Below are 27,328 nucleotides of genomic sequence, written 5' to 3'. Positions count from 1 at the left end.
TGATCAGAAACATTATTAGTATGAAGACAAAATGTTTCTAATGTATTTTCAATTTCATTATTGTGGGACTGGTCTTTTAATTGAGTCTCAGTCATACATATCAAACAACTCTCTGTACTTATTTTGTCCGATCTAATATCAATAGCGTGTTTACTCAATGACCGAACATTTAAGTGAGATATAATTACATCGTGTTCATTCCCTTCACATTGTTCTACAGTTTCAAATAAGGGTAACTGTTCTCTCATTAAACTGTATTCTTCGGTAGCCTTTTTATCACATTTGATGATTTTCGGGTTAAATGTTCCCACCAAGTAAAGACCTTGCAATGAAGTAACACGACTTAAAGCAACATATACTTGACCGGGATTAAAACCTCTTTAATTATCTAAAGTAACATTAAAAACAATTTGAGAGAATGTCTTTCCTTATACTTTATGAACAGTGCACGCCCATGAGAACATTAAGGGAAACTGAATACGCTTAACTGAAGGACGATACTTATCAGGTTTAACTCCAAACTCGCTTTCAATCTTTTCAATTGGTACTAAATTATTCACACGTCCAAAGCCATCGTTACTTTTAGCTTTATTGCCTATATCTTCTCCGTCCATCTCAAGATAAATACGTGTCACATTTCCGTTAACATCGAACTTGACATGTTTTATAAAGCCCATTTGTCCATTGCAAAGTTTATCCTCGACATCAATATTAGAGGTTATCATTACTTTTGCTCCGAGTTTAAAAACAAATTTATTGGCCAGTCCTCCAGTTTGCATTTGACCTCTTCTTTTAATACTCGCAATATCTTCATCACTTGTGTTTTTAGGATACGAATCAACAGCAGATACTTCAATCTCTTCACCTGGTAACTCGCTTAATTTTATTCTGTTATGAGCATCAACGGGCTTATTTTCGGCCCATAAATGAATAGCGTTCCAAGGATAATCAGGGTGGTTTTCATCTATAACTCTTTCTTTTAGAATTTTCATGTCGTTTTCAATAACGGTACCTATTCTGATATTGTTTAAAATGTTAATGAACACTTGATCCCCCCTTTGTCTCATAACTTCTGTGAGCTCGACTATTTTGAAATGTCTCCAACAATGATCAATATTTAAAAGAGCATCTGGGAAAAGTGAGAATATTGTACCACCTTTGATTGGAGGCAGTTGATAAAAATCACCGCAAGTAATTATAGAAATACCAGCAAATGGAATGTCTTCAGTGCAACCAAAAATATCGCAAAGCCTTTGATGAATATGTAGTAAACGATACTTTGAAACCATTGAAATTTCATCAATGATAATTGCTTTGAGTTCCGAAAGGCGTTTTTCAAGCATTGATCGAACACTGTCAAGAAGTTTATTGATATGTTTACTATACTCAAAACCAGGGGGTAAGCTAAATACAGAATTAATGGTTGAACCAGCTACGTTCACCGCGGCCACACCCGTCGGGGCCATGGTAAGTAACCGCTCTTTTGATGCATCTCTTGATCCATAAGATAACGCTTTTTGTAAATAAAACTTGATCATATTTAAAGTATATGATTTACCACAACCTGCACTACCTGTTAGAAATATATAGAAAGGATTCGGCTTTTCTGCTTTGTCTGTCCGTAAGTTCTGTGAAGTCATTTTACTCCAACGCACTACATAATCAAAAACTTCTCTTTGTTTTTCATTGAGTGATCGTATTCTCGCATTTAATTCGTCGTCGGATATTAAAGGCTCGATAGATTGCACGCGAGCACCACCACGGTAAACACTTTCAATATTTTCTTCACTATCTGTCTCTTCTTCACTTGCATAATTTCTTTCTTCCTCTCCTATCTCGTCATTTTGCTCACCGTAAACATCAAAGCCTCTAGCGTTTGTATGGAAATTCAACAAAGCTTCATCTACTACATCGGCATGAGGCTCAAAAATAGCTTTATTTCTATTAACAACTTCGAGAACACCAGGAGAAAATAATTTTTCAGTAAACGTTCCAGAAGGGGTAGCTTTGAGCTCTTCTTCATTTCGAAATGGATAGAACATGAAAAGCAAATGATGTGCATAATGCTCTGGTTTTTTTTCTTTGCTTGGTACATGATACCTTAAAACAGATTTAGTTTTTCTCAATTTCAAGCGCTCTTTACTCGACATCAACGGAACTGATTTTGGCAATGCCAGGTCTGCGATTTCTTCTTGGTTCAGTTCCTCAAGAACTTCAGGCTGAAAGTCATTTTCTTCTTCTCTTTTTTTAGTGTCTAAATAATAAATTGACAAAAATTGAGCGTAACATAACTCGTCCATTGCAGCATATCTACCATTTTTGAATGCTCTGTTAGGTCTGTCGATATATCGATCAAGTATATTTTTCTTAAAAACATTTGTATCGTCTGCATCCATGTTTGAAATTTCCTCTTCACTTTTACATACGCGATATCGATTTTCAGGCAAGTTGCTATTTGCAAAAATTACACCTGGCGATGTTTTTCGGAGCCATATTTCTGGAAGCACAATAGAGTCGGCTTCTTGGATTGACATTTCTCTATGTGTTCGATATGCCCTTGATACTGATTTCATTTTCTCTCGAAGAGACTGATTTGAATTCATAGCTTCATTTGCTGCTTGTTTCATGGCTTCAGTCGATTGATCTTCAGATTTTGAAATATAAGCACACATGTACGCCACAGCTTTATGATAATCCAAAACAGGCTGTATATCTAGATTAGTTTTCCATGCTAGTAGGCCATCTTCAAAGTAGTTGTTTATAAAACAGACAGCTGGTGAACGCTTATAATGTATTTGAAATCCCGTATCGGTCGAAATAGCAAGATTTTCATAATAAACATCTTTCGGAATTTCTAACTCGTTTAAAATCTCATCAATTGATTTTGGCTCGATGTAATTATCCTTTTGTGGATCAAGTGCATTATTGTATCTTGGATCGAAATGAGCGTCAATGTATTCTTTAACCGGGGATAAAACCTTTTTTCTTGCTTTTAATTTTTCTTCTCTGTTGTTTTGGCTGGGGTCTAAAGGCTTGGCAATAATGGTTCTTTCTGTAAAAAATCTTCCGAAATAATATCTACATGGTTGGTTTTTGTATTTTCGACAGGATTTTGAATGTCTATGAACTTGATATGTTATCGCCATTTTATATAACTCACTTTCTTTATCTTCTGGTAGATCACATTTAACAACTCTGTCAACAAAATCTCGATATTCGTCAATAGTGTCATGGGTTAGTGTAGGTGCGCCTTCGATCCATAACATACAGTGAATATGGGGACTACCTCGAGCTTGAAATTCCACTCTAATAGAATGATGAATGAGGAGGATACCTAGAGTATCTTTCGCTAAAATAGTTTTAATAAAGCATTCAACACGATATTGGAAATGTCTTGCCATCAGAACAGGATTAGACTGAAGGATTTCTGTTCGTTCTTTATAGCTCAAGTTTCTTATTTCTTCTTCCGTCATTTCATTGCCTTTTATTTTTTGAATTATTTCAATCAAATCAGGCCACTTCAAATCAGCACAAGATAAGCTCATAAACCAGGTTGGCAGACCTAATTGTTTTATCATGGCAAGGGTTTCATATAAAAACCTTTTCCAGTAGGCTGGACTTCCCTTCAAATTATTCATGAAACTGAAGGCGTCATCATTAAGCATGAGATTTGATATAGTTTCTTTAAAATTTTGTGACAGACGGCCAGCCGTTAATCCCTCGGTTTGGATTTTTTTCAAAGCTGTGTTTATGCTATTATTCAAATTCAAGTGTTGCATTAGAGATTGAGCGTAAAAAATATAGTCCGCATCTGAGGAGAATTTTTGTGTGTAGTTTAGCAACCTTTGATTGAAATATCTACATGGAGTTAGCTTTACATCTCTTTTGTGTGTATAGCCGAATTTACCTGTAGGGAATAAATTTGGGTGAGCGAGCATTTCACAGTTCTCGTCGCAAATAATGGGCAAAGGTTCCTTGTTTTCCCCTGGAGCGATGGTAATATTAGAGTCGTCAACAACATCATGAGCTAGTTCTGGTACAAAAACAGTTTCAGAAGCTGGAATTCGAAAGCGATCTAAAGGATTTTCTTCTTCTTCTTCATTTTCGTTGCTTTCTATGTGCTCGATATTCTCTTTATTGGTGAAATCGCTTTCGTTGTTTCCTCCGTCATCATTATTGATTGAGTTTATCCAAAACCTTGGAATTGAGTCTACATTGATTTCTATATCAGAATACAAGGGATTATTATCTTTTAAATATATCAATATCTCCCTGATGAATTGCAGAAGCAGCCGCCGGCGGAATTTTTCGATATATCTGTTCTTTTTTTCCAGGAGAGAAAATTTAACAAATAAATCTAGGAACCTTGTCCTTTCGGAACACCTGCTTAGAATCCAGGAGTCGGCTACAAAATATCTGTTCTCAAAATCCAGGATCATGTTCCAGAAAAACCAGCTCAAATTTTCCAGCACCCCCTTGGTCGAAAATCCAGGAGCAAGTAATCAAATAACACATCAAATTTTCCAGGAGCCTCAAAATACCGATTTTGTAAAGAATTGCCTGAAAAATTCGCCAAATTAGATAGTTTTGTCATTCACCAAATTTGATTTACCTTCGGTAAAGTCTTTATTTTTCCTAAATGTGCTATGTTTTTACCCTTTTTCAGCTAAAATATTAAACAAAGTCATTCGCCCAAATTAATTCTCGCCAAATTTAGAAATATTCTTGAATCGCCAAAATAAATTCCGCTTTTCTTTTCTCAAGGTAATACAGATTCAAGACTCGCAAATCTATCAAATCATGGACATATCAAATTGAAGGTTCCTGTCCTGGGCTAATTACTTTTTGCTTTATTCGGATTAAATTACGCGAGCCAAAAAAAGTCGTGAAAGCTTTTGGTTTTAATTTCGCGAGTCAAGATTTTTGAAAATTTTAGCGAATAAGCCTGAAACTTAAAATGGCCATTTTTTGTCACGTACGGACACTTTCATGGATTTTCTGCCGAAAATTATCCAAATTTAGCGGAAGTGCGAAAAAAGGTTAAGTTAAACAGATTTTTTTAGTACGAAGAGCACTCGAAATACGGTAGAAAATATTCTTCAAATACCGTCACCGACAATATTTAGGTTTTATTTTAGGCCTATTTCGCATTATAATTCCTTTGAGAGTCCCTAGAAACCAGAATGCATTGCATTTATCTAAATCCGATATCGTCTATTGTTGATGAAATAAGGAGCAAGGAATACCCTGCTGAAAATTTCATTTTTCAACTGTTATTATTATCTCATTTTATCAGAAGAACGTTCTAATTTCGATGTGCAATTAACATAGAGGAGGTGAAGTTTAGTGACTGAGGAGGGGCAACAATGGTTTGTGCCAACGGGAGCATGGTATTCTTAGGTTCCAAATAAACGGGCCCCCCCGCTTGTTAATTTTCGAAAATTTTCCAACCCCCGAACCTTATTAGGACCCCCCCCCCTTTATTAATCTCTGAGAATATTTTCAGCTGTCAAAGTGAACATTTTATTTTGCTCTAAATAGCCTGATTATAGCCTATTTTTACCTTATTTTTGGGTTTCAAAAGTACAATTTCCAACCCCCCGTTTATTTGGAACCTAAGAGTAGAGAGATTTGACTGAACATTCAAAATTGGATAAAAACAGAGAACTGCCTTCTCAAAGGCACAACACCTAAAAACTTCAAAGAAACCGAATACTTTTTTGAGAAGACCCCACTCACAGGGGTGGAGGGAATAAAGACAGAAAAGTACACATTGAGTTTTATTTATTTTTTCTTTTTCTTGAATTATTATTTGGGCGAGGTCGGGGTTTGGACAAACCAAGCCCACGAACCCAGCAACCCAACGACTGGTCCGAGTTGTCATTGGTCCCATGCTCCCTGACCTCATATAGGAATTCGCGATAAGTACGTTCTGTAATAAAAAAAAGAGTATGATTAATCTAAGTTTAGATCTCCAAAACCAGACATGTTCATATTTAGACCAATTCATTTTAGCACACATTCATGCTATGTTAATACAAGTTATAAACCGTTTAGTGCAGGGGCTTATGTATCAAAAAAGCTTCTCGTGTGCACAGGTTTGTTACAAGCAAACTAACTTTTGATCTGATGCACTGACCCCTCAAGGATTAAGAAATCTTGGGCTACAAAATTCTAACACCCCTGTTGCCATGGGAAATGACGTCATTGGTTACCTTAGCAAACAAAAATAAAAGTCGTCAAATTCAAAAAATATTTTGTTCCATTCGAAAGAACATGAAAAACTGGTAAAGAAAAAGGTCACAACCTAAATGCATATACATTTTTTTTTTATAAGCATAGCGCTTAAAAGCATATGAAGGCTCAGATTTGCAGAATTCCTAAGCATAACATGAGCATATTTGTCAGCCTAAAATATTTTTCAAGTGGTCATTTCTGTTTAAAAAAGGTTTGATAGAGGTCAAGTAAAAAATAAGTCATTCCACGGCTAGCTACATTCCACTGCTCCCAAAATCTGAACAAATTTCTACAAAATTTCTAAAATTTCATCAAAAACTTGGCTCGGGGGTGAATCATAAGCATGATTCTTAAGCATATAATAAGCATAAACTATGCCTGGATACTTTGAGAACTTAAGCATACACGAGCCTGACCAAGGGGCATACACTTGCTTATAAAAAAAAACATGTATCTCGAGATGTTAAGAAAATAAGACAAAATGACGTCATAAATAATGACGTCATCGAAATATGAAAAAGGGTCCAAATTCAATTTTTTTGGCTCATTCGAGAGAAAACCTTCCAGGGAACAAAAATTATTACTACGAAAAAGCTTGAAAATCATTTGAAGAAGCCAAAATTGATATTTTTGACTTTTGCCTGTGAAAGGTTGGAGCTTAGGGGCACGCCCAGCCAGCAGATAACAGGCAAAAATTAAAAATATCAATATCAATTTTGGCTAATAGCCTCTTTTAAAATGATTTTGGAATGGTCCCTTAGCTTACGTAATTTTGAAAAACGAAATGTCCTGGAACTTCCATATTTTCCTGTCATATTGGAGTATAAGTTTCACTTACCGATGCATTGCTCCACGGAATGGGTCTTTGTTTTCTTTGCTTTCAACTCTGAAAAATAAAAACAAATTAAATTATCCTTTCTGTAGAGATGCAAATGTTTCAAATAATATTGTAAAATTTAGTTGATTGCAAATCTTGCAAAAATCTTCTTTTGACTTGCACAGCCGTAAATAAAAATACTCACCGGCTAATTGAGCCTTTAGGCTTGAAATCTCTGCTTCCTGAGCCTCGATCGTCTCTTGGTCGGTGAGTTCGGCAGACATTTTTAATTTATTAGGAGATAAATCTAGACGAGAAAGATAACAATTTCAACATTGAGTGGTTTACAACAAACTTTCCCTTGATCTATCCGCCAAATATATTAACATGATTGCAATTCTCACGAAAGTTAATTCGGCGAAAAATTCTGAAAAGCTGATTCGCGAAAGTTCCTTCCCCTATAGCAATTGGATATATAAATAAACTACAGTTGACGTTCTCTAAAACTGTAAAGTGAACAGCAGTAAAGGGGAGGCCCGGAGAACCCGAGTTACAAAAACCCAAGTTACGACGAATGTGAGGTCACAAGTCTCAAATCATGACGCCATTCGTCGTAACTCGGGTTTTTGTAACTCGTGTTTTCCGGGTCTCAGGAAAAGGAATTGACAACTGTAATATCTCATTCGCTACAACAATAAGGCTCTCCAATAGACTACAATAGACTTTATAAAACATTCTTCTCTCCAATCTTCTGTGACATCTGATCTTTCTACCTGGAAAATCAGATTAAATAGTAAAACCAATATCAAATACATTAAACTTAACTTTCAATCTTTCTTACTGTATCCTTACTGGTAATGAAGGTTTGACAAGATTCCAGCCATTTTCATTTGGATAATAACTTTTTACGAGCTTTACTTGTGCGCTGTCCACTGTCAAAGCGCACACAATAATTTCATGAGAGGATTTGTTATAAATATATTTGTTATGATATATTATATAAAAATGCGTTCTGTTTCATGACCTTTATAACGTATCTGATAAAAATCGTCAACGATTATTCCAAATGAAAATGGACGGACTTTAAGACAAAACAGGAAGAATTCAATCAAAAAAATTACAAACCATCCCTTACATTGAAATAGGTTATGTGAAGTCTTGAATTTTCGATCCATTTGAGGTTACTTGAAGGGTAACAACAACCTGAAATTAAAAAAAAACCAAGAAGGAAAAAGGCACACAGAACCCAACAGCGTTACACTTGAGGCTGCGAAAGTGCTGGAAACATAGAACAGACCCCCTGCTTAAAATTTTCTTCCATTTGCTGCTCTGGTTGTACCTTAAGTGGATTAATTTGCGTGAAGATTAGAGTTTTCCTCAAAATTCGCGAAATATAATCCTCGCGAAAAACTAATCATAACTTTTGTCGAAACCCTTAGGAAAGAAAATAAAAGAAATTAGTTCAAAAAGGGGCCGATTCGCGAAATGTTATCCTCGCGTAAATATTTTCTGTGCTCGTGAAAATAGGTCCTTATTTTTGAAAGAAATTGGCTCTCGAAAATCAATACAAAATTGGTGAAAACTTACATTCAATTTTCTCCATATCCGAGCCTGGAATATGCTTAGTGTTATGCTTATAAAAGCATAAAAAGAGTCTGGTCCACCCAACCACCCTTTCACATTGTGTTAAATTTCAAATGTATAGCAAGAACATGTGAAAAATCAAGGCGTAAAAGTAGTTTATATTTTAAAAAAATTTTCTGAAAAAAGCAAACGATCGATTGACGAATTACACGTTACAAAAAATTTATTTATTTAAGATCAAACATAAAGTCTCCTTTTTGTGTGATTTTGGAGCACATTCAGAAAGCTTAAAGATTAGACAATTAATAGTAAGTAGCATTTATTACGTTTCGAAATATTTAACACAATGTGACAACCAGACTGACGCCAATCCCAAAAATGCACGAGCGACAAGCTCAAAATGCATCATAAAATCATGCAATGCACGAGCGACAAGCTCAAAGTGCATATATAAATCATGCAATGCACGAGCGACAAGCTCAAAGTGCATATATAAATCATGCAATGCACGAGCGACAAGCTCAAAATGCATATATAAATCATGCAATGCACGAGCGACAAGCTCAAATGCATATATAAATCATGCAATGCACGAGCGACAAGCTCAAAATGCATATATAAGTCATGCAATGCACGAGCGACACAAGCTCAAAGTGCATATATAAATCATGCAGTGCACGAGCGACAAGCTCAAGCGTACGAGCATCAAGCTCAAGTACACGAGCGACAACCTCAAGTGCAGGTATCAAGTTATGTTAAATTACGTTAAGCCGTTGCTGTGGAACCAAATACTGAGTAAAGTTTTGTCTTATAAGGATGTTAAAAGCGAGGTTTTGTATTGCACTGTTAAGGTAACGGGGTTCTCGTATTATCTGTAAAGTATTAACTTGATTGGGTTTGGACCAGGCATTACCTATTAAATGACAATCTTAAAGGCCTTAATAGAAAATTGGAATGAATAAATCAAGTTTAAACTTAAAAAAAAAAAAAAAAGATTATGTAATTAATTACACCAAAAAAACTTAACTTTTTAATCTAGCCTTAGTTAAAACGCAACAAAAATATGTTCTGTATGTTGTTAGATTTTGGAGTAACAATAGATAAATGTTCCACTAAACTGTCACACCATACATTAATTCGATACAATTTTCATTCACAAACTTTGAAGCAACCCATGCGATACTTTCATGTTTTTAAAATCAAGCCATTGACAGTCGCAGCCATCTAGTCTTCAAAACCAAACCAAAGAATACACCAAACGAATTCAAAAACGTGAAATATGCCAAGCATTCCAAACAGGTTCTACCGTGTCGATTATATAACCAGTTCTAGCGCAACTTTTATTGTTATAATGTCTGATATATAAAGCTAAAGAGGAACCTTACAGGTCCTTTCAACATGCTAGTGTGCACTTGATTAAAATTTATCATAGTTTGCTGATTCGACCAAAATTGTTAAAGTAATTAAACTAATTAAATCCAATGTCAATACTTCAGGTCTCTTTATGTTTTACAGTGCTCATTAAGTGTTTTTTTGAGTGTTATCGCGAAAAGATCGTTTGTGTTTTACTTATGTCTGTGCGCTGTTTTTTTATCTCCATTAAATCAATGATTCAGCCAATTTTTTTTATTATTTTATACTGAAAAGAAATTGAAAAAGTAAACATTACCTTTGCGGAAATAAATATTTCTTAGACTGTATTGTATTATATGCCCTGTGGTTTGATTTTAAGTATAGGGAACGACGAAAGATTTTTGTCCAGATTGCCTCCCTGATTTACGATTTTCTTTCAAAAATGTAAAAATTGAAAAGCAAATTGCTCGATGTAGTTTTCTAAATTGTTATCCAACGAATATTTGAAAAAAACTTACAAACAAATCAAATCAGAGGGAATCTATGTAGAAACTGGCATTGCTCAGTCAGCTACAGAAAATACAAAAGTGGGTACTTTTAATGGCATAGAATTTTGCGGATTTTGCAGAATTAAGTTGGAAAAGCCTTATCCCCAAAATACTTTAAAACAAAACATAAAAAATGTCAAATAAACTACTTTTTAAATGTTTACTGGCATAAAAGAAGCGCTATTAATGTGTATTTCAACAGCCAACATGCATGATTTGGCTGTAAAAGGTATAAAATATCGTGAAATATTGTCTCCCAATAGTGCCATCCGTGAAATTAAAAAAACAAATTCTTTCTATAAGGGTTGGAAAATTCACAATCGTGAGGTACCTAGTACCCACATGCTTTATCATCAATTTGAACAAGTATAAGTTGCAAGTAGAAGCTGTTCGGTATAAAGTTTTAATTGGTAATAGAACTCCTACTTTTACTAAATCTGGTTTCAAAATGAAATATAGTGCTGTTTATAGCACCTGGTTGAAAATAAAGTAAAAAGTACATAAATGGATAAAAAATAGATAAGGGAAAATACTGATTAAAATGCTTAACACGGTTTAAAAAATGAGGAATAAACCAACTTCACTTTAAAGGGATAAGACAGACTCTTTAAACAAGGCTCAAGGCTTAGGTATTTTGTAGATCTGACAAAAAACACAAACCCTTCAAGACCCTTATTAACAAACTAAACAAAACTTTTAGACAAATTTCTTTTGGTTCTTCTTGAAACAGCAATCAAGAGCTTAACGATCTTTTACAGTTGTGACATTCAAACATTTCGTCATTGACATTAATATTATCAATATTTTTAAGGCACTCATAATGATATCTTTCATTACAAAAAAACATTTTATCATTTTATCAGTAGCTAGGGATTGACAATCACAAAAGACAGGGATTTTCTCTTTCGATTCTGCCTTAAATACAGAGTCTACATCATCAATATTATTTCTAGGAAACCTCTGTAAGTCATATGAATCAAGACAAGATTCCATATGTTCTCTGAATTTATTTTGGATGTAACACTCGTTGTCTGGTAGTACCCCATTAGCAATATCAACTGCATAAGCTATGCAAAAATAACCACAGTCATTAGTTCCGTGTTGCTTCAAAACTTTAGGAAAATAAACATTGAGATAGCCATCTTCAACCAAAAACTTGTAAATTTGACACAACAGCTTTTGAGTAGATGCTATCATAAACATAGACCTTCCCATTTCGACCAGTCGACAACACCCAATGGTTATTTCTGACATGGTGAATTTGAACACTTTCATCATAAATGTTGACTGGCATCAGGTTGTTCTTATCATTTTTAGAAATTTTAGCACCTTTAATAGGATCTTGAAGACCCTTAAGGGCTGGGTAACTCCTTTCTAACAATGTCATTACCTCTTTCAAGAAGTTATCATTTAGCCAATTAGTTTGACTCGAGGTGTAATTGAATTTATTCAAAATTGAAACAGCTTTAACTTTTGCTTTCTTATTTGAAGAGCTTGCTGGGTTTTGCTTCTTCGCAGGTTTAGTCAAGTCAATGGTTTCAGTGGAGGACTTGTTGCCTGTGCTTGTTCCAATGCAAGCTTCGTTGGCCCTCTTACGTTTTTTTATTTTAAATTTTTCATTCTGGGGAGTTTTGTCCTTTTCATCTTTTATTTTAGGAATTTTTTCAGGCCTATCAAGATATGCAACAACAGAAGCTTGTCTTTTCTTAGTTGAACACTTAGATACAGAATTCTCTTTCACTTCATTATCCATTTTAGAAACATCTGCAAATAGAGGGGTTGTTAGTCCAACTCGTCTACTGTAGCGGAAAGGGCGATCAAAGCATGAATAATTCAACCAAGCTGTTTCTTCAGAGTTTTTGAATTTGACAAGATACAGGAATTCATGACTTTTCAGGTCTACTTTTCTTTCAACTATGCTTTCCACTTCTTGAAATTCTAGCGGAAGCAATGCTTTGGAAACTTTTTTGACGATTTTTTTATTTTTCTCATCATTTAAGTCATTTCTACGATCAGTCAGATTTTTTTTAAAATGGGGCAAAATCGTAAAGTATGTTTTAGAATCATCTTCTGGCTTCATAGCAATCTCTTCAAGGATGCGAGATGCTTTTAATTCTTTTGTCATTGTAAGAGATTCAGGAAAAACAAAGATAAAAGTGCCCATTCCTGTTTCCTTTAAAGGAATAAGTCTGCATCGAACAGATTCATCTTCACTGGAAGCACTAGGAATGGAAGATCCATTTCGAGTGATGGATGCTACTTTGCAAACAACTATTTCATCTGCCAAATTAGCAAGCACAAAACGAAAGGCTATAATATTGTGTGTTTTATCGATAGTACCTCTGCCCGGAAGAAAATTGCTAGCAATATGACGACGAGATCGATCACGTGACACATGCTCACGAGGTGTTAGAATCTTCAGAGCAGCTCTTAAATGAATTTTTTCTATTTTACCTCCCTGCTTTCGGGTTAAGTACCACTTGGCAGAATCGGGCTGCTTACTGGTACTAGAATATTCAGAGCCTGGAGTTTTATCAAGAAGGTGAGTTTCAGTATCATTTGCCTGCTCTTTCTTTTGCTGTTCCTCTTCTAGAGTGTCGAGGAGTACAGAACCATTCTCGTCTTTTTGGGCAACAAAGAATTCTGATATTTTCTTTTCCTTTTCAGTGTTTTGTCAGACAGATATTCTGATGGTTTTATTTCTTTCAAAACCCTAACACTGTAATGATCACTAACAAAACCCTCAAATTGATTTTCCTTTGGAACTTTTTCATCACAATAAAGGAAAGAAAACTTTTTACACTTTTCATTTGATTCTAGAAAGGCAATTCCTTTTGAACACAATTGCCTGTACATTTCAATCCCTGCTTTTTCGCCCTCTTTGTGCGCTGAGATTAAGGAATCTCGAAATTCGTCAAACGTGGCAGGATATTTGTAAGACCCCAAGACAACTTTTGACAATTTTTCTTGGAGTCTCCTACGATTAGTTGTATTTTGTTTTGAAGCTCCTGCAGCCTTTAACCTATCTTCAGTAATATGATTGCTTTGTACTTTTGAAAGCTTATCAACAAGATCTGATAACACAGGCTGGGCATCCAAGGATTGAAGTGCATTGGTTTTACCCTGTATATCACTAATCAGGCGTTCAGTTGTTTTTGTGCCAGATTTGAATGGAGACAAAACTGATGGACCTAGGTCCTTGAAATGAGCAAACATAGTAAGCATGTAGTATGTTGCTGCAGCAAAAAGAATTTCTGCGGTTTGATTACAACCATAAGTCAGAAACATCCCCCGTTTACTTGGATCAATTGCAGCAGAGCGCACTGCGTGCACCCTTTTGCCCTTCACTTGTAGAATCTTTTTCCATATTCGAAGGACTGTAATACCCTTACTTATACTGAATTGCATCTCAATGGGATTTGAGCTAGGCTCTAAGTAAGGTTGGAATAATGCAGCTACAGAACGTATATACAATTCAGTTCCTTTTGAACCAGGTACATGTTCATGTAGTTGATCAGCAACAGATAGTTTGAAAATTTTTAGTGCAGCATCGACATTTTGGTCAAAGTAAGCAGAAAACAAAAGATCATTATTGGAAAATCCTAATTTATGACCAGTCCAATGTTGGATATTTCAAACATTTTAAAAAGAGTCTAAGACAATGATCGTAATCCAAAAACGAAATCGAAGGTAAAGGACCAAAATAGGGTGCAGCAAATCTAGTTGCCCCAATGCCAAGAGTCAAATACTTTATCTTTAAGTCCAACAACTTTGAGTTAGGAGACATAAGAGCAACTGACGCTGCAAGTTGAAAACCTGCAGAGTCAGTTGCATGACCAATCAATTGGACAGGACGATCTTTAAGATTTCCTGTGTCTTCGTCAAAAAAACAATTTGACCTAACAATGTCCCATAATTTTAACAAATGTTTTCCTTGATAACCTTTATTAGGAGTAGGCCAAACAAGAGGTTTGCTGTAAACCCCAGATAAGGCAGATAGATTATGTACGGCACAATCTTTTGCCAAACGATTAGAGGCTATTGCATTTTTAACATAAGCCTCTAAAGCTGAAAATTCATCTTGAAAAGATTCATTTGAAACAATGTTTTCAAGAAGAAAACTTTCACTCCATTTGGTATAATCAGGGTCAAAACCTTCCCCTACAAGTTCAATTTTGTTGTCCTTATTCAAGACTGGTGTAATGAATCTCAGAATACGAGCTTCATCTGTTGAGTCAATCACTGGACCTCCTTCATAAAGTAGTTCAGCACTATCGAAAAAATCATTAAAGCCAATTTTCAAAGCATTTTCTTTAACATGCCCCTTTGCACATGTTTTCCCAGGAAGTCCAAAAATGCTTTGAAAAAGGCTATACTGATTTTGGCCGACATGGTTTATCAAATTTGAGCCAAGATCTTTCACTATGTCAGAAAATTTGTGATTATTTTTGGATTTTAACTTCCCAATCAAATTTTTGCAAACATGATACTGAATTGAAAATTTTGCATCATGTTGTTGAAAAAGACTAACCATATCTACAGCTAATTTGGTTATATCATTATCGTCACAGGCCTGAAACAAAATATCCTCCCATGACTTTTTTTTCAAAATTTGTTCTTTTGTTCATGGCTTTAATTGTTTCTTTCAATTCTTTATTTTCTGCTTTAACATCAGTTAAGTGTTCCTTCATTTCAGTTTTGGTTGCATAACCTGTTCGAAATCCTGGTCTACCAATTCTTGTCTCTGAAACCAAGAGGGCTGCCCCTTCGTTTTTTGTCTTCAACTGACCCAGGTACTGTTTATGGGATGCACAATTTCTGCAAGTGTAAGGATGCTCCCCAAAAGGATCTGAAAATTGGAGACAGGGGGGATTAAGACTTTTTAAAGATCCATCTGTCTCAATTGGGGTTGTTGTTTTCCCAGGTATAAAAACAAGTCTTGAGGATTCACTTGATTCGTCACATAGCTTTCTCCATTCATCATGGTGTTTCAGCTTCCAATTCTTGAAAACTGGACAGTTTTCATGTCCTTTTAAGTTCACACAATTTTTCCAGAGCTTTTCTCACCAAACAGTGTTAGAGTACTTTTGTGTGAATTGTATTGTTATCCCTGTATTTGTCAACAATATCTTTGTCCCAAATATGAAAGCAGGGTTGTTTAGAAATCTTCCCATTTAATGTTTCTTTGTAAAACTTTTTCAAAGTTGGGTCATCTTTCATAGAACTTATTTCGAGACTGGAAGTTTCATTTTGTTTAACTAACCAGTTTAAAGCAGTTTTATGATGGTTTGTAATACTATGCTCATAAATCTGACGAAAGCCAGAAAGTTTACCCATACCTTTCATTGTGACTCGTTTCCCAGAAATTTTCAAAATCTCATAATAAATTTCACAAATCTCACATTTAAAATTAAGGTTTAAAGTTTTGGACTTTGGATCATTTAAATGAGTAAATTGAGGAAATCTATCACCTTCTGTTAAATATTCAAGCGTTGAGGCAGCAACATTTCCAACTGGCACAGGGACAAAAGAAGAACACAAAAATGCTTTCAGGTTTTGGAAGAAAGATGTTGGATGATGTCTCTGTTGCCCTTCGGATGCATTCTTTCATTTCTCTACTTTGGTTATGAATAACTTTGAAGGTTTCTACCAATAGAGTCTCAAGCGAATCATGCTTAGTAGGTAAGTTAACAGTTGTAACAGTTTTGTAATTTTGAAAATGGCGTGAAAAAATCAAGTTTTCATAAAAAGGCAACTCTTTATTTTCCTGACGAAACGGGAAAGATTTTGCAGTGTAAGAAATAACCTCCTTTGATGCATCACAAATATTTTCAGTTGCTGTAAAATAGCCAAACAAATTTTTAGAATTTGCTTTAACTGTTTGCCTTGTTTTTGGAGGAATACACCGATTAGTGGGAGAACTAGTTCTGTACTTGTCCACAGAAATGGTTTCAAAATCGCCCTCTATATCAGAAATGTCATTTTCGTTTACACCTGTGCTTTTTTCAATAATACTTTTGTCATTTTTTTGACTTGATTGTTCTTGGTTAATAAAATAAAATCTATTTTAGATGGGCGATCACATAGAACTTTTACCACACAGAGTTGAGTACAAAAGGCACATGGCCGGATAATGCTACCACGGAACCAATTGTATTCAACTCTGTGTGAAGTAGCATGGGATCTAAAATTATGAAGTAGTACAGACCAGTGCAATCTGCCTTGGTTCTATTTTAGATGGGCGATCACATAGAACTTTTACCACACAGAGTTGAGTACAAAAGGCACATGGCCGCATAATGCTACCACGGAACCAATTGTATTCAACTCTGTGTGAAGTAGTATGGGATCTAAAATTATGAAGTAGTTCAGACCAGTGCGATTTGTGTTGGTTCTATTTTAGATGGGCGATCACATAGAACTTTTACCACACAGAGTTGAGTACAAAAGGCACATGGCCGCATAATGCGACCACGGAACCAATTGTATTCAACTCTGTGTGAAGTAGCATGGGATCTAAAATTATGAAGTAGTACAGACCAGTGCAATCTGTCTTGGTTATATTTTTGATGGGCAATCACATAGAACTTTTACCACACAGAGTTGAGTACTAAAGGCACATGGCCGCATAATGCTACCACGGAACCAATTGTATTCAATTCTGTGTGAAGTAGTATGGGATCTAAAATTATGAAGTAGTTCAGACCGGTGCAATTTGAGTATTTTGTAATTCCTTTAATACTGGCTTACTATTGTTTTGACTGAAAGCTATATTCTGAATGCTCACAACAAAATAAAGAGTATATTAACCCTTCCAACTTGATGACAATATGAACTTGCTCAATGCTGTAAAAGAAAAGTTAATTTCTAACTAATAGTAGTTAGTTGATTGTGATTGAAACACATTGATTGATTTGACTGATCATTCAAGCAAACCATCAATGATGGAATCAGAAGCTTTTGTCCTTTGATTTTCATCACACACTTCTTGACCATTTTGGAAGTTTTGTCTTCAAAAAAATCAAAAGATTTCTCAAAAAAGTAAAAAAAAAATTTCAAATCAAAAAAATTAATATTTGAAAAAAGTCAAAATATTACAACAAACAATCGTGAGATTGGGTAAAATCAACAGTTACCAAACTTAGAAATTCAGGAAAAGTTTGATTTGTATAGTTCACAAATGGTATTCGGCTTCTATGTATTTGTTTAAAAATCTGGGATGTGTCCGTAAATATTTTTCTTCCTCAGAAGATCACACATAAATCAGGGGTCAAACTTAACTGAAAAAGTTGAAAATTAAATAGCCAATCAATAAAATCATTCAAATTTGAAGGCAATTGAATCAAGGCGTCGTCGACAAATGACTTTCCTTTTTTAAAACGGCCTGAGGCTGTTAGGGTTCAGACCCCTCCCCCCCTTGTCTTAGCAGCCAAAAAAATTCTTCAAAAGTAAAAAACTTTCACTGGTCCATGGCCGCCATGTTCTTGCAATTCGTAATCCTCAAAGTTCTTCTTTTCGCACGGAATAGACATGTGGTTTTGAGTCGTGACCTTTCAATTTTGAAACTCCAAGCCCCGCTGCAAGTCAGGGTGGGATGGGTGGAGCAAGGAGTCAACTGAGTCGGAGGAAAAAATTGACGACTTTAGTCATGTGATTAGTCATGTGATCAGTCATTTTTCTCGTTGAAGCATTAATTGGTGATCGGGAATAAGGTGAATGTCGTGTGGTTTCTTTGGTCTTAGCCTTTCTTCACATGTTTCTACTTTTTGGACTGATGAAATTTGTAAGTGAGACTTTCCCTTTTCTTTAAACTTTTTTAACGGGATTGCAGTGACCCCCCTCCCACCCCTTACGGCCAAAAACCATTAAAAAAAAGGAAAACCGTTTGTCGACAGCCCCCACCACCACCACAAAAATGGACAAATCGAAAAACAAGACTTAAAACAAATGCCAGGGAAAAAATCAAAGTTACAGTCTCAAGACAAGCAGTCAAGATTGTCAAGAACCCAGATAAAGTCCCATTCCTAATCAGCTGAACCAATATTTCTAAACTAATCATTATTTTACACCTTACCAATAATGCTTTCTATATCCAAACATCTTCATCTTATGTTTTAACTTTCTGAACTTTGGTAGCCTTCAAACCTATAATTTATATCTTTGAGGAGAGATTGACGAGTAGGCTAAGGCATTAGTGTCATAATCCAGGAGGGAGGGATCCAAGTTTCGAACCACTTCTCCTTGTCTCTTCCCTCATCCCCCATGGTCCATGTTCCGCTAAGGTTTGTTCATTAGATAGTCAAGTTGTCAGGCTGTGGACACCATTAAAAAAATTGAAAGTCTGTCTTAAAGTCTTAGATTACTGGGCTATCCACGTAGAATATCGACTATATATGTTTCCTGCCTTTTCAAGACTTTTTAGCAAAGGCTAGTCATCAGAGTCATAACCTTAATACTTTTATTTTACTCCCATATCCTAGAAACAGCACGAAAGGGAAGGATCAAGTTGTAAGAAAAGATAGTACCTGATAATCTGATGTTCAATCCTTTGAAACTTTCCACATGAGCTTGTTTATTTTTAATAAATTTTTAAAACAAGAAAAAAATCCACAAAGTCTTTCAGCAGCTCTTCTCTCTTCACGTGGACTTGAAAAGAAGGAAAGTTACGGCACCCGTAGAGTTTATGATGTAAAAAGGATTACGTAATGGCGAAAAATGGCGGATTATTGCATGAAACTTTTTGTTGGCGCGCAGCCGAAAAAACCAGTCGGGTTCAACTGCCCCGTATGTTTCGAGGGTGAAAATTAATTATACTTATACCAAGGAAAGGACCATTATATAGCTATATAATGGTCCTTGCTTATACCCGACAAATTGAGAAATTTTCTCAATGTTGTTGAATGTTGTTGAAGTTTTCTGAAGTTTTTCCAGATAATTTTTTCCAGGAGACCTAAAATTAATAATTTTTTTTTTCCAGGAGACTCAATTTTTTTTTCTTTCTAGGAGACGCACAATTTTTTTTCCAGCCAGAGTATCTTAAGAACAGCTATTTTTTTCCAGGAGCAACCAATTTTTATTAAGAACAGCTATTTTTTTCCAGGAGCAACAAATTTTTATCAGAACAGATATATATTTTCCAGGAATACAATTTTTTTTTCGGAACAGCTGCTTTAATCCAGGAGTACCCTTGCATAGAACAGACGGGTTTTTCCAGGAGAAACCGGCCTCTGGAACAGCTATTTTGTATTTCCTAGCCGGTGGCTGCTCTTGGAATTGTGGCCTAACCGGTTCAAAATAGACATTCGATTTGAAACTCATTTTCTTTTTCAAGGCAACTCGCACTACACCGTTATTATCCATCCCACGAGGTAAGACGTTACAGATGTCATCGGCTTTAATAGGCACGTTACAAATGGCTCCTTTCATTTTTGGCGCTTGACCTTTACTCATTATTGTTATTCTCTTAAATAAAAGACGTTTTGCGATAATTACCCGTTCTAGTTTTCTTATATCCGAGAACCTTTCCGGTAGATCAATAATTTGCAAGTCGTTAGCAACCGCTTGACAGGGAATGGTATTTTTAACTAATTTCTTATGACAGGTATTACAAATGTATTCTCTGTCATCGAAACTATGAACACGAAAGCGAAAAACTTCTTCTTCTACACCCTTATACTTGTTTTCGTCAAATAACATAACTGATACCTGATACAGGAGTCTATTGCAAACGACACAAATGTAAAATGGACCCTGTCGCACTTCGGCTTTAAACCTTTCTATTTTAGATTTAGGTGTACTGCTTCTAGAACGCGGCCTTCTTATACCGTGCGCCTTTTTCTCAGGTGTGCTATTTGCGCGTGAGCTAGCCATGTCATTCCGGACCTTTTCATTTATTTCTTTCTTTTTCTCGGGTGTGAGGTTAGCTCTAAAGTTTTTGTCCTTTGCTTTTCATTTATATTAGATTTCTTTTCTGGTGTGAGATTATTGCGGAATTTCTTTTTTTTCGAATTGTTGTCTTCCTGTAACGCTTTACGTTTTCTAGGTGAGCTTGATACAATATTTCGAAAATGGATTTTAAGATTTTGACTGGACTGTTCCGAGAGTATTACTTTTATGTACTGTACTCCCATACCGACGAACTCGTTCGAAAATTGATCTAGATGAAAAGCTCTTATGTAATTTTCTAGGTCGAGTTTTGTTTGAAAAACAATCAGAACTGATGTTCCCGTGTTTCCACCATACATGCCCGACTCATTTCGACTGTGCAAGTCAAACAGATAATAAGAATTTCCATGAAACATAAAAGCTGTTCCACTAGACCCACCTAAAAATATTCCACTATTATAACCGGCAGGTATTTCAATAAAGTTACGACTTTCTTGTGTCAAGGCTGAAACAGTTGGTGTAGTGCGCTCAAAATCGACCACATTATTAGCAATTTCAATATGTAGGGGTAACTCGTCAAAACTTAAAAAGTGATCAATATATCCTAAACTCCCATAAAGGTCGTTACCGATTTTCAAAACTGTATCCAGATCGTTTGTATCCCAGTAGCGGGGTGCCCTTGCATTAGAATACACTATTGCCGATAATGACATAAACATACACTGGGAGCCCGCTGTTCGGCCATACACCGCCCCATTGCCTTGATGAGTTGTTGCTTTAACTATTTTGTAAATGGTAACAGGACCTGGATTCGTTTCTACATCACCCGCCTGAATTAGAATAATACATGTCAGTAACACCAAAGCAAGAATAGACGGAGAGCGGGGACGCCCATTCCTGGTCACCCTACTGGTACTGCCAGATTTTGAGGTGCTATATAAGGAACGGAGGTCATATTGCCTAGCCCTATCAAAGTTCCCAATGGATATGCAATAAGCGTCTAAAGATATCATGTTGTCAGGATAAGGGAAAAGACAATAATTGGAACAATTTTTGATTATATTGAGTTCTGTATTTTTACAATAAGTCTCAACTCTCAACTAAAAAGTGAATAATTAAATATGTTAAGGCTTTGGCTTTGGCTGTGGCTTTGGATATTATATATAATGTGTTCTTTACTATATATAAAGAAAGTTCCATCCAAACTCGATTGATTATCACCGGACTTCACTGTATGAACCACACTGATCTCCTATAAAAAGAAAAAAAGAAAAGAAAATGTTTAAAATTTATAGAAGCATGTGAAAAGCCTTATAAAATTGTTAAGTACTCTCACCTTTTGAGCGGGGTTTGAAATTGGTAGGGGGTGTTTTAAATTTTTGATTCTAACATCCCCCCTAAAAATGGGAGGGTAAAATATCAGGATTAGATAAAATAAATTTGCAATTTTAGATAAAATAAATATAGATTACCTCAAAGTGCTTGGCCACTAAATTGTTCCTTGTACTTCTCGTCTCTCACCCTTCCCTGGATAGATAAATAAAAAAATCTATATTGCAAATTTAAAAACCCTTTTATCATAATACACCATTCTATTTTCAAGCAGCTTCAAGACACAATCTTCCAAAAATTTAAAGAATTTCCAGATATTTCTTCAATAAATGTTAGGGCCCGTTTACATGGATTTTCGGTACGGGGCGTACTGAGATTTTTCAGGACGGTCTACGGTCTGAAGTCTCATATCGTTTACATGCCAGACCGTACCGAGATTTCAGTACGCTCCAACTTTCGGTACGGTCAAAATCACCGTACCGAAATTTCAGTACGGGCCAGAAAATCCATGTAAACGCAAAGAAATTTCAGTTCGAGGTGGTCGTAGCACTTTCATAGTGTCCTCCCCCTCTTTATAAAGGGGGGATTCTGATTTTAACCCTTTTTGTGAGGTATGGGGGAAAATGAAAAATTTGAAATAAGCAGGGGAAAGAAATAAAGAGGGGGAAAACTATAAATTTTGACTGGGGGAACTTCACTGATAAGGTGATCTCGTTGCGAAACCTGTTTAAGCAATAAAATCAGCAAATATTCTTAAACAAACCAACTTTTCAATACAATTTCACTTTTCAAGCACTTTCAAGGCTATATTTTCAAGCTTTCCAAAATTTCAAACTTGATTTAAGGCATTTTTATGTTAACCATATGGGGGAACCACAAAATTGTCGAATAGCTGGGGGAATTCAATAAAGAGGAGGGTACCAAGAAATTTTGAAATATGGTGGGGGAAAGAAAAGAGGGGGGAACGGAGAAAAATTTGGATTTTTAGTGGGGGGAACCAATAACACAACTCAAAAAAAATTACTGGAATAGATTTTTCCAAAGTTTTCTGACCACGGGAGAGATTTTTATTTTTGAAGTCTGTGGTAAACATTCGGCCCGCTAAAGTACTACGACCACCCCAAACCGAAATTGAAAATTCAGCCCGTACCGTAACACCTCATGTAAACAAGACATAAACTCAGAACATTCTGGATCTCAGGCCGTACCGAAAATCCATGTAAACAGGCCCTTAGATTTCTAACAAATTTGAGGTGATTTGAACACGAAAAGTAGAAAATAAATTATATAGATTACCTCAATGAACTTGGCCACAAAATTGTTCCTTGTACTTCTTATTTCTCACCCTTCCCTGGATAGATAAATAAAAAAAATCTATATTGCAAATTTTAACTAAAAGCCCTTTACTATATTACACCAATCTGTTTTCAAGCAGCTTCAAGACACAATCTTCCAAAAATTTAAAGAATTTCTGGAAATTTCTTCAAAAAGTTTCGGAAAGGCCCTCGAACCTGAAAAATATTGAAAATCAGATTGATGAAATACCCATGTTTGAAACAGTCTTCGTTTTCTTCTTCATTGATTTTTTTATGGCGATTTTAAAATCTTTAAATCAATGTGAAAAGGTTGTCTTAAAAGAAAATACCGTATTACTTCTTCGATAACATATGGGGTGTTTATTAATTTTTTTTTTTTAGGAGGATCGTTTATTCAAGGGGGCGTTTATAACATTTCTTTGAGTTCGTTCCCAAGTTACCAAAGAAATCGGTCCTATTTTGGGTACCCATTTCGCAAAAATTAGCTTTCGCGAATTGAACCTTTCCAAAATATTTTGCGAGAAAAACTTTTGCGTTTGTTGATTTATCCTTTCTTTTATCCAGGATTTTATTATTTTCTATTTAAAAAAATGGCCAGAAGCAGTTTTCTTACAAGCTATAAAATTGGCAAAAATCACTTCAAAAGTGGGTCTGAAAAAGGATTTTATAATTGAAAAATAAGTCTCTTAAAAATATGTATTTTTAAAGTCTTACCTATTGGATGGTCACTTTCTATTGCAGATCTCTCTTCAATTATGTTGATAAGCACAGCCGTCTAAGAGGAAATGAAATTCTTGTTAAAGATCAACAATTATAAAAATTTACCATTACTTTTGCAGTCTTCCCATAAGTATTGTCAATTGCAAATTCCCCTAAGGGTTTTTACAAAATCCAAAACCCCCTAAATATAGAAGGGCTAAAAACCATGTGACGACACCCATCGAGCATTGACCGGGAACAAGTTAACATTTTAAATATTAGGAAGATAAATTTATCAAATTTAACAATCTAATTGAATTTTTCAAGGTTATTTTGAATCTCAATTTTACTTTAGTTTGAATCCAGTATGGATTCCATGAAATTTTGCGCCGAATTTTCGAAAGAGTAAGCCTTGCGCCAAGCGTAATTCTGGGCTGTACCAATATTGAGTTTTAGCATTTATTTTAGCATTGACCCCTGACACACCATTAATTTACAACTGATTTAAACCTTTCTGAAATTTGAAGCTGCTTAAGAAAAAAAGGTTTTCCCAATTTGTGTAAATGTTTAATAAAAGGGCCACTAAAGATTCTCAACTAGTCCAAAAACTAACCCGCTAACACTCAAGTCGTTTTATTATTTTTTGTTTGACTGTCTTAATTTTTTGAGCATATTATAACGTTATTGTTATTGTCAAATTGAATAAATGTATTAAGGTATGTGTTCACCTTCCTTGACACATTCTCTTTAATAGATCGTATCTTTAGAACAACAAATTTTTATATATCAAAAGTATATATTTTCTTAAAGCCAATAATATTCTCTTTCTAATGGTAAAAGTTTCAGCTGAATTTAAAAAACTGGGCAGGATATAATTAAAATCTTAAGAATTTTAACCTTACCAACTTCAAAGAAGTTAAAGTCACCCATAGCTTTTGAATTTTGAAAAAATAATTTCAATACTATGTTTCAAATAGATTGAACTAACAAAGTGTCTTGGGATTTTTCTTGGAATTGACTTTAACTCTTTAAATCCTAAATTCTGTAAAAATATCGATAAAAAAGTAAATTTAAAAGTGATTTTTTCAGTCATCTGTAAATTGAGGAAAAACAACTCGGTTAGAAATAAAATCAGACACTTTTTAAGTTTGATCTTTTGGGAATCTCATAAAAAAAGAATGAAGTCGATATCTAAATGCTATGGGTGACTTTACCTTCGTTAAAAGTAGTATGGTGTGGTAAAATTTCGTTTTTTTCTACATCAATTTGAAATTTTTAACGAGATGATTGCTGTTTATTTGAGTAATCAGTGAAATGTGTCAAAAATATTACTATTCAATAGAGGTGAGAATAAGCATCAGCTGAATTCTCTTTTGTCTTTGTTGTTTCCGAAAGAGATAATTATTTGAGTAAATAATCCGTCATAAGACGAACTTTGTTTTGATATTTAAATGGTTATAACTCTGGATCAAAAAAATATTTTAAGATCGCGATTTTACAAAAATGAAATCCAGTACCTTTTCTTCCACTTTGACTGAAAAAAAAAATTTTGACAAAAAATCGGAAAAAAGGTGTACACATACCTTAACCATATATTTGTTGTAGTTACAGTATTTGTGTATAAAAGTTTTTTCTTGACAAAAAGGAATGATATGAATAAAAACTGCCTTATATTTCTTTTTCATAGGAAAAACTTAAACAAAAATAATGGAGTACAGTTCCTCGTCTTCAAGTGAATCCGACACGACCTTGTTCGAAAAACTAAGTAAGGCCAAAGAAAATTTAGAAATGCCACATTAAAGCGAAATCCTCGAGAGGGTATGTGTTTGCTTTCTGATGACGAAAAGTCAAGCAACGAAGATGAGAACATTGTTGCTATTGTTACAGATGATGAGTTAGAAAATATTTCCATTGAAATTTTGTCAAACTCCACGCTTAATTTCTTTGGATGATGGTGAAAACGAGCTTGAAAGATCGATGATGGAAATAGATATGTAAAATTTTGAAAGTACTTGTCTAAAAATCACAAATAATGAGAAAAAAGGAACGATTGCTTTTATTTGAATTTCTGTCCTTTTATAAATAGTGGCACACTTCCTAATCATGTATAACATGTTCGTTATCTCATCACGTTGTTGCAAAACTTTTGAATTCTTGAAAAAAAGTCTAAGTCCAAATTTGCGTCTTGTTACCCGTTGTCACCCATTGTCACCCGTTGTCATCCGTTGTCACTCGTTGTTACCCTTGTCACACTTTTTACAAAACTTTCGAAAAAGTCAAAAAATATTCTAAGTCCAAATTTGAGTCTTGTTACCCGTTGTCACCCGTTGTCACCGTCGTTACCCTGTCACACTTTTTACAAAACTTTGAAATCTTGAAAAAGTCTAAGTCTAAATTTGAGTCTTGTTACCTGTTGTCACCCGTTGTCATCCGTTGTCACTCGTTGTTACCCTTGTCACACTTTTTACAAAACTTTCGAAAAAGTCAAAAAATATTCTAAGTCCAAATTTGAGTCTTGTTACCCGTTGTCACCCGTTGTCACCCGTCGTTACCCTTGTCACACTTTTTACAAAACTTTTGAAATCTTGAAAAAAGTCTAAGTCTAAATTTGAGTCTTGTTACCTGTTGTCACCCGTTGTCATGGGTCAAGTTGAACATTTTACAAGAATTTTTGTCATTGGATTGGTCGTTAACTATTCAAACAAAAACTTTTATTATATTTTTCTAAAGAACGCGTCATCTCTATTGTTTTGAATAACCAACTATGTGAGTATCTTATAAAAACTTCAAAACAACTGGTTGTCATCCGTTGTCACTCGTTGTTACCCTTGTCACACTTTTTACAAAACTTTCGAAAAAGTCAAAAAATATTCTAAGTCCAAATTTGAGTCTTGTTACCCGGTTGGTCACCCGTTGTCACCCGTCGTACCCTTGTCACAACACTTTTTTACAAAACTTTTGAAATCTTGAAAAAAGTCTAAGTCNAACCTATAATTATATCTTTGAGGAGAGATTGACGAGTAGGCTAAGGCATTAGTATCATAATCCAGGAGGGAGGGATCCAAGTTTCGAACCACTTCTCCTTGTCTCTTTCCCTCATCCCCCATGGTCCATGTTCCGCTAAGGTTTGTTCATTAGATAGTCAAGTTGTCAGGCTGTGGACACCATTAAAAAAATTGAAAGTCTGTCTTAAAGTCTTAGATTACTGGGCTATCCACGTAGAATATCGACTATATATGTTTCCTGCCTTTTCAAGACTTTTTAGCAAAGGCTAGTCATCTGAGTCATAACCTTAATACTTTTATTTTACTCCCATATCCTAGAAACAGCACGAAAGGGAAGGATCAAGTTGTAAGAAAAGATAGTACCTGATAATCTGATGTTCAATCCTTTGAAACTTTCCACATGAGCTTGTTTATTTTTAATAAATTTTTAAAACAAGAAAAAATCCACAAAGTCTTTCAGCACTTCTCTCTCACGTGGACTTGAAAAGAAGGAAGTTACAGCACCCGTAGAGTTTATGATGTTAAAAAGGATTACGTAATGGCGAAAATGGC

General features: G+C 35.0%; 2 protein-coding genes across 2 annotated transcripts; both read right to left on the bottom strand.

Annotated features, from left to right (window-relative positions):
* Nucleotides 1-428: 428 nt before the first annotated feature.
* Nucleotides 429-3,473, bottom strand: LOC136817609 (uncharacterized). Its single transcript, XM_067073936.1, has one exon. It carries the CDS (start codon nucleotides 3,471-3,473, stop codon nucleotides 429-431), a length of 3,045 nt encoding a protein of 1,014 aa, XP_066930037.1.
* Nucleotides 3,474-5,780: 2,307 nt separating this feature from the next.
* On the bottom strand, nucleotides 5,781-19,658 carry LOC136817608 (uncharacterized). Its single transcript, XM_067073935.1, has 5 exons — nucleotides 19,065-19,658; nucleotides 8,190-8,257; nucleotides 7,260-7,361; nucleotides 7,076-7,123; nucleotides 5,781-5,932 (listed from the first exon to the last, which is right to left on the bottom strand). Exons 2-5 carry the CDS (start codon nucleotides 8,227-8,229, stop codon nucleotides 5,781-5,783), a joined length of 342 nt encoding a protein of 113 aa, XP_066930036.1. The 5' UTR covers nucleotides 8,230-8,257; nucleotides 19,065-19,658.
* Between the last annotated feature and the right edge of the window lie 7,670 nt (nucleotides 19,659-27,328).

This window comes from Clytia hemisphaerica, unplaced genomic scaffold, assembly GCF_902728285.1.
Source record: "Clytia hemisphaerica strain Z4C2 unplaced genomic scaffold, Clytia hemisphaerica genome assembly, whole genome shotgun sequence".
NCBI lineage: Eukaryota > Metazoa > Cnidaria > Hydrozoa > Leptothecata > Clytiidae > Clytia > Clytia hemisphaerica.
Note: the sequence above shows the minus strand (reverse complement) of the source record. Positions and strands in the feature narration are given on the sequence as shown.

Excerpts from the sequence above, each read along its gene's own strand:
- LOC136817608 (XM_067073935.1), bottom strand. The coding sequence starts at position 8,229 with ATGGATCGAAAATTCAAGACTTCACATAACCTATTTCAAT. Across the intron at positions 7,124-7,259 it reads CCTAAAGGCTCAATTAGCCG|AGTTGAAAGCAAAGAAAACA; the intron begins GTGAGTATTTTT and ends TTTATTTTTCAG. Across the intron at positions 5,933-7,075 it reads TTCCGTGGAGCAATGCATCG|AACGTACTTATCGCGAATTC; the intron begins GTAAGTGAAACT and ends TTTTTATTACAG.
- LOC136817609 (XM_067073936.1), bottom strand. The coding sequence starts at position 3,473 with ATGACGGAAGAAGAAATAAGAAACTTGAGCTATAAAGAACGAACAGAA.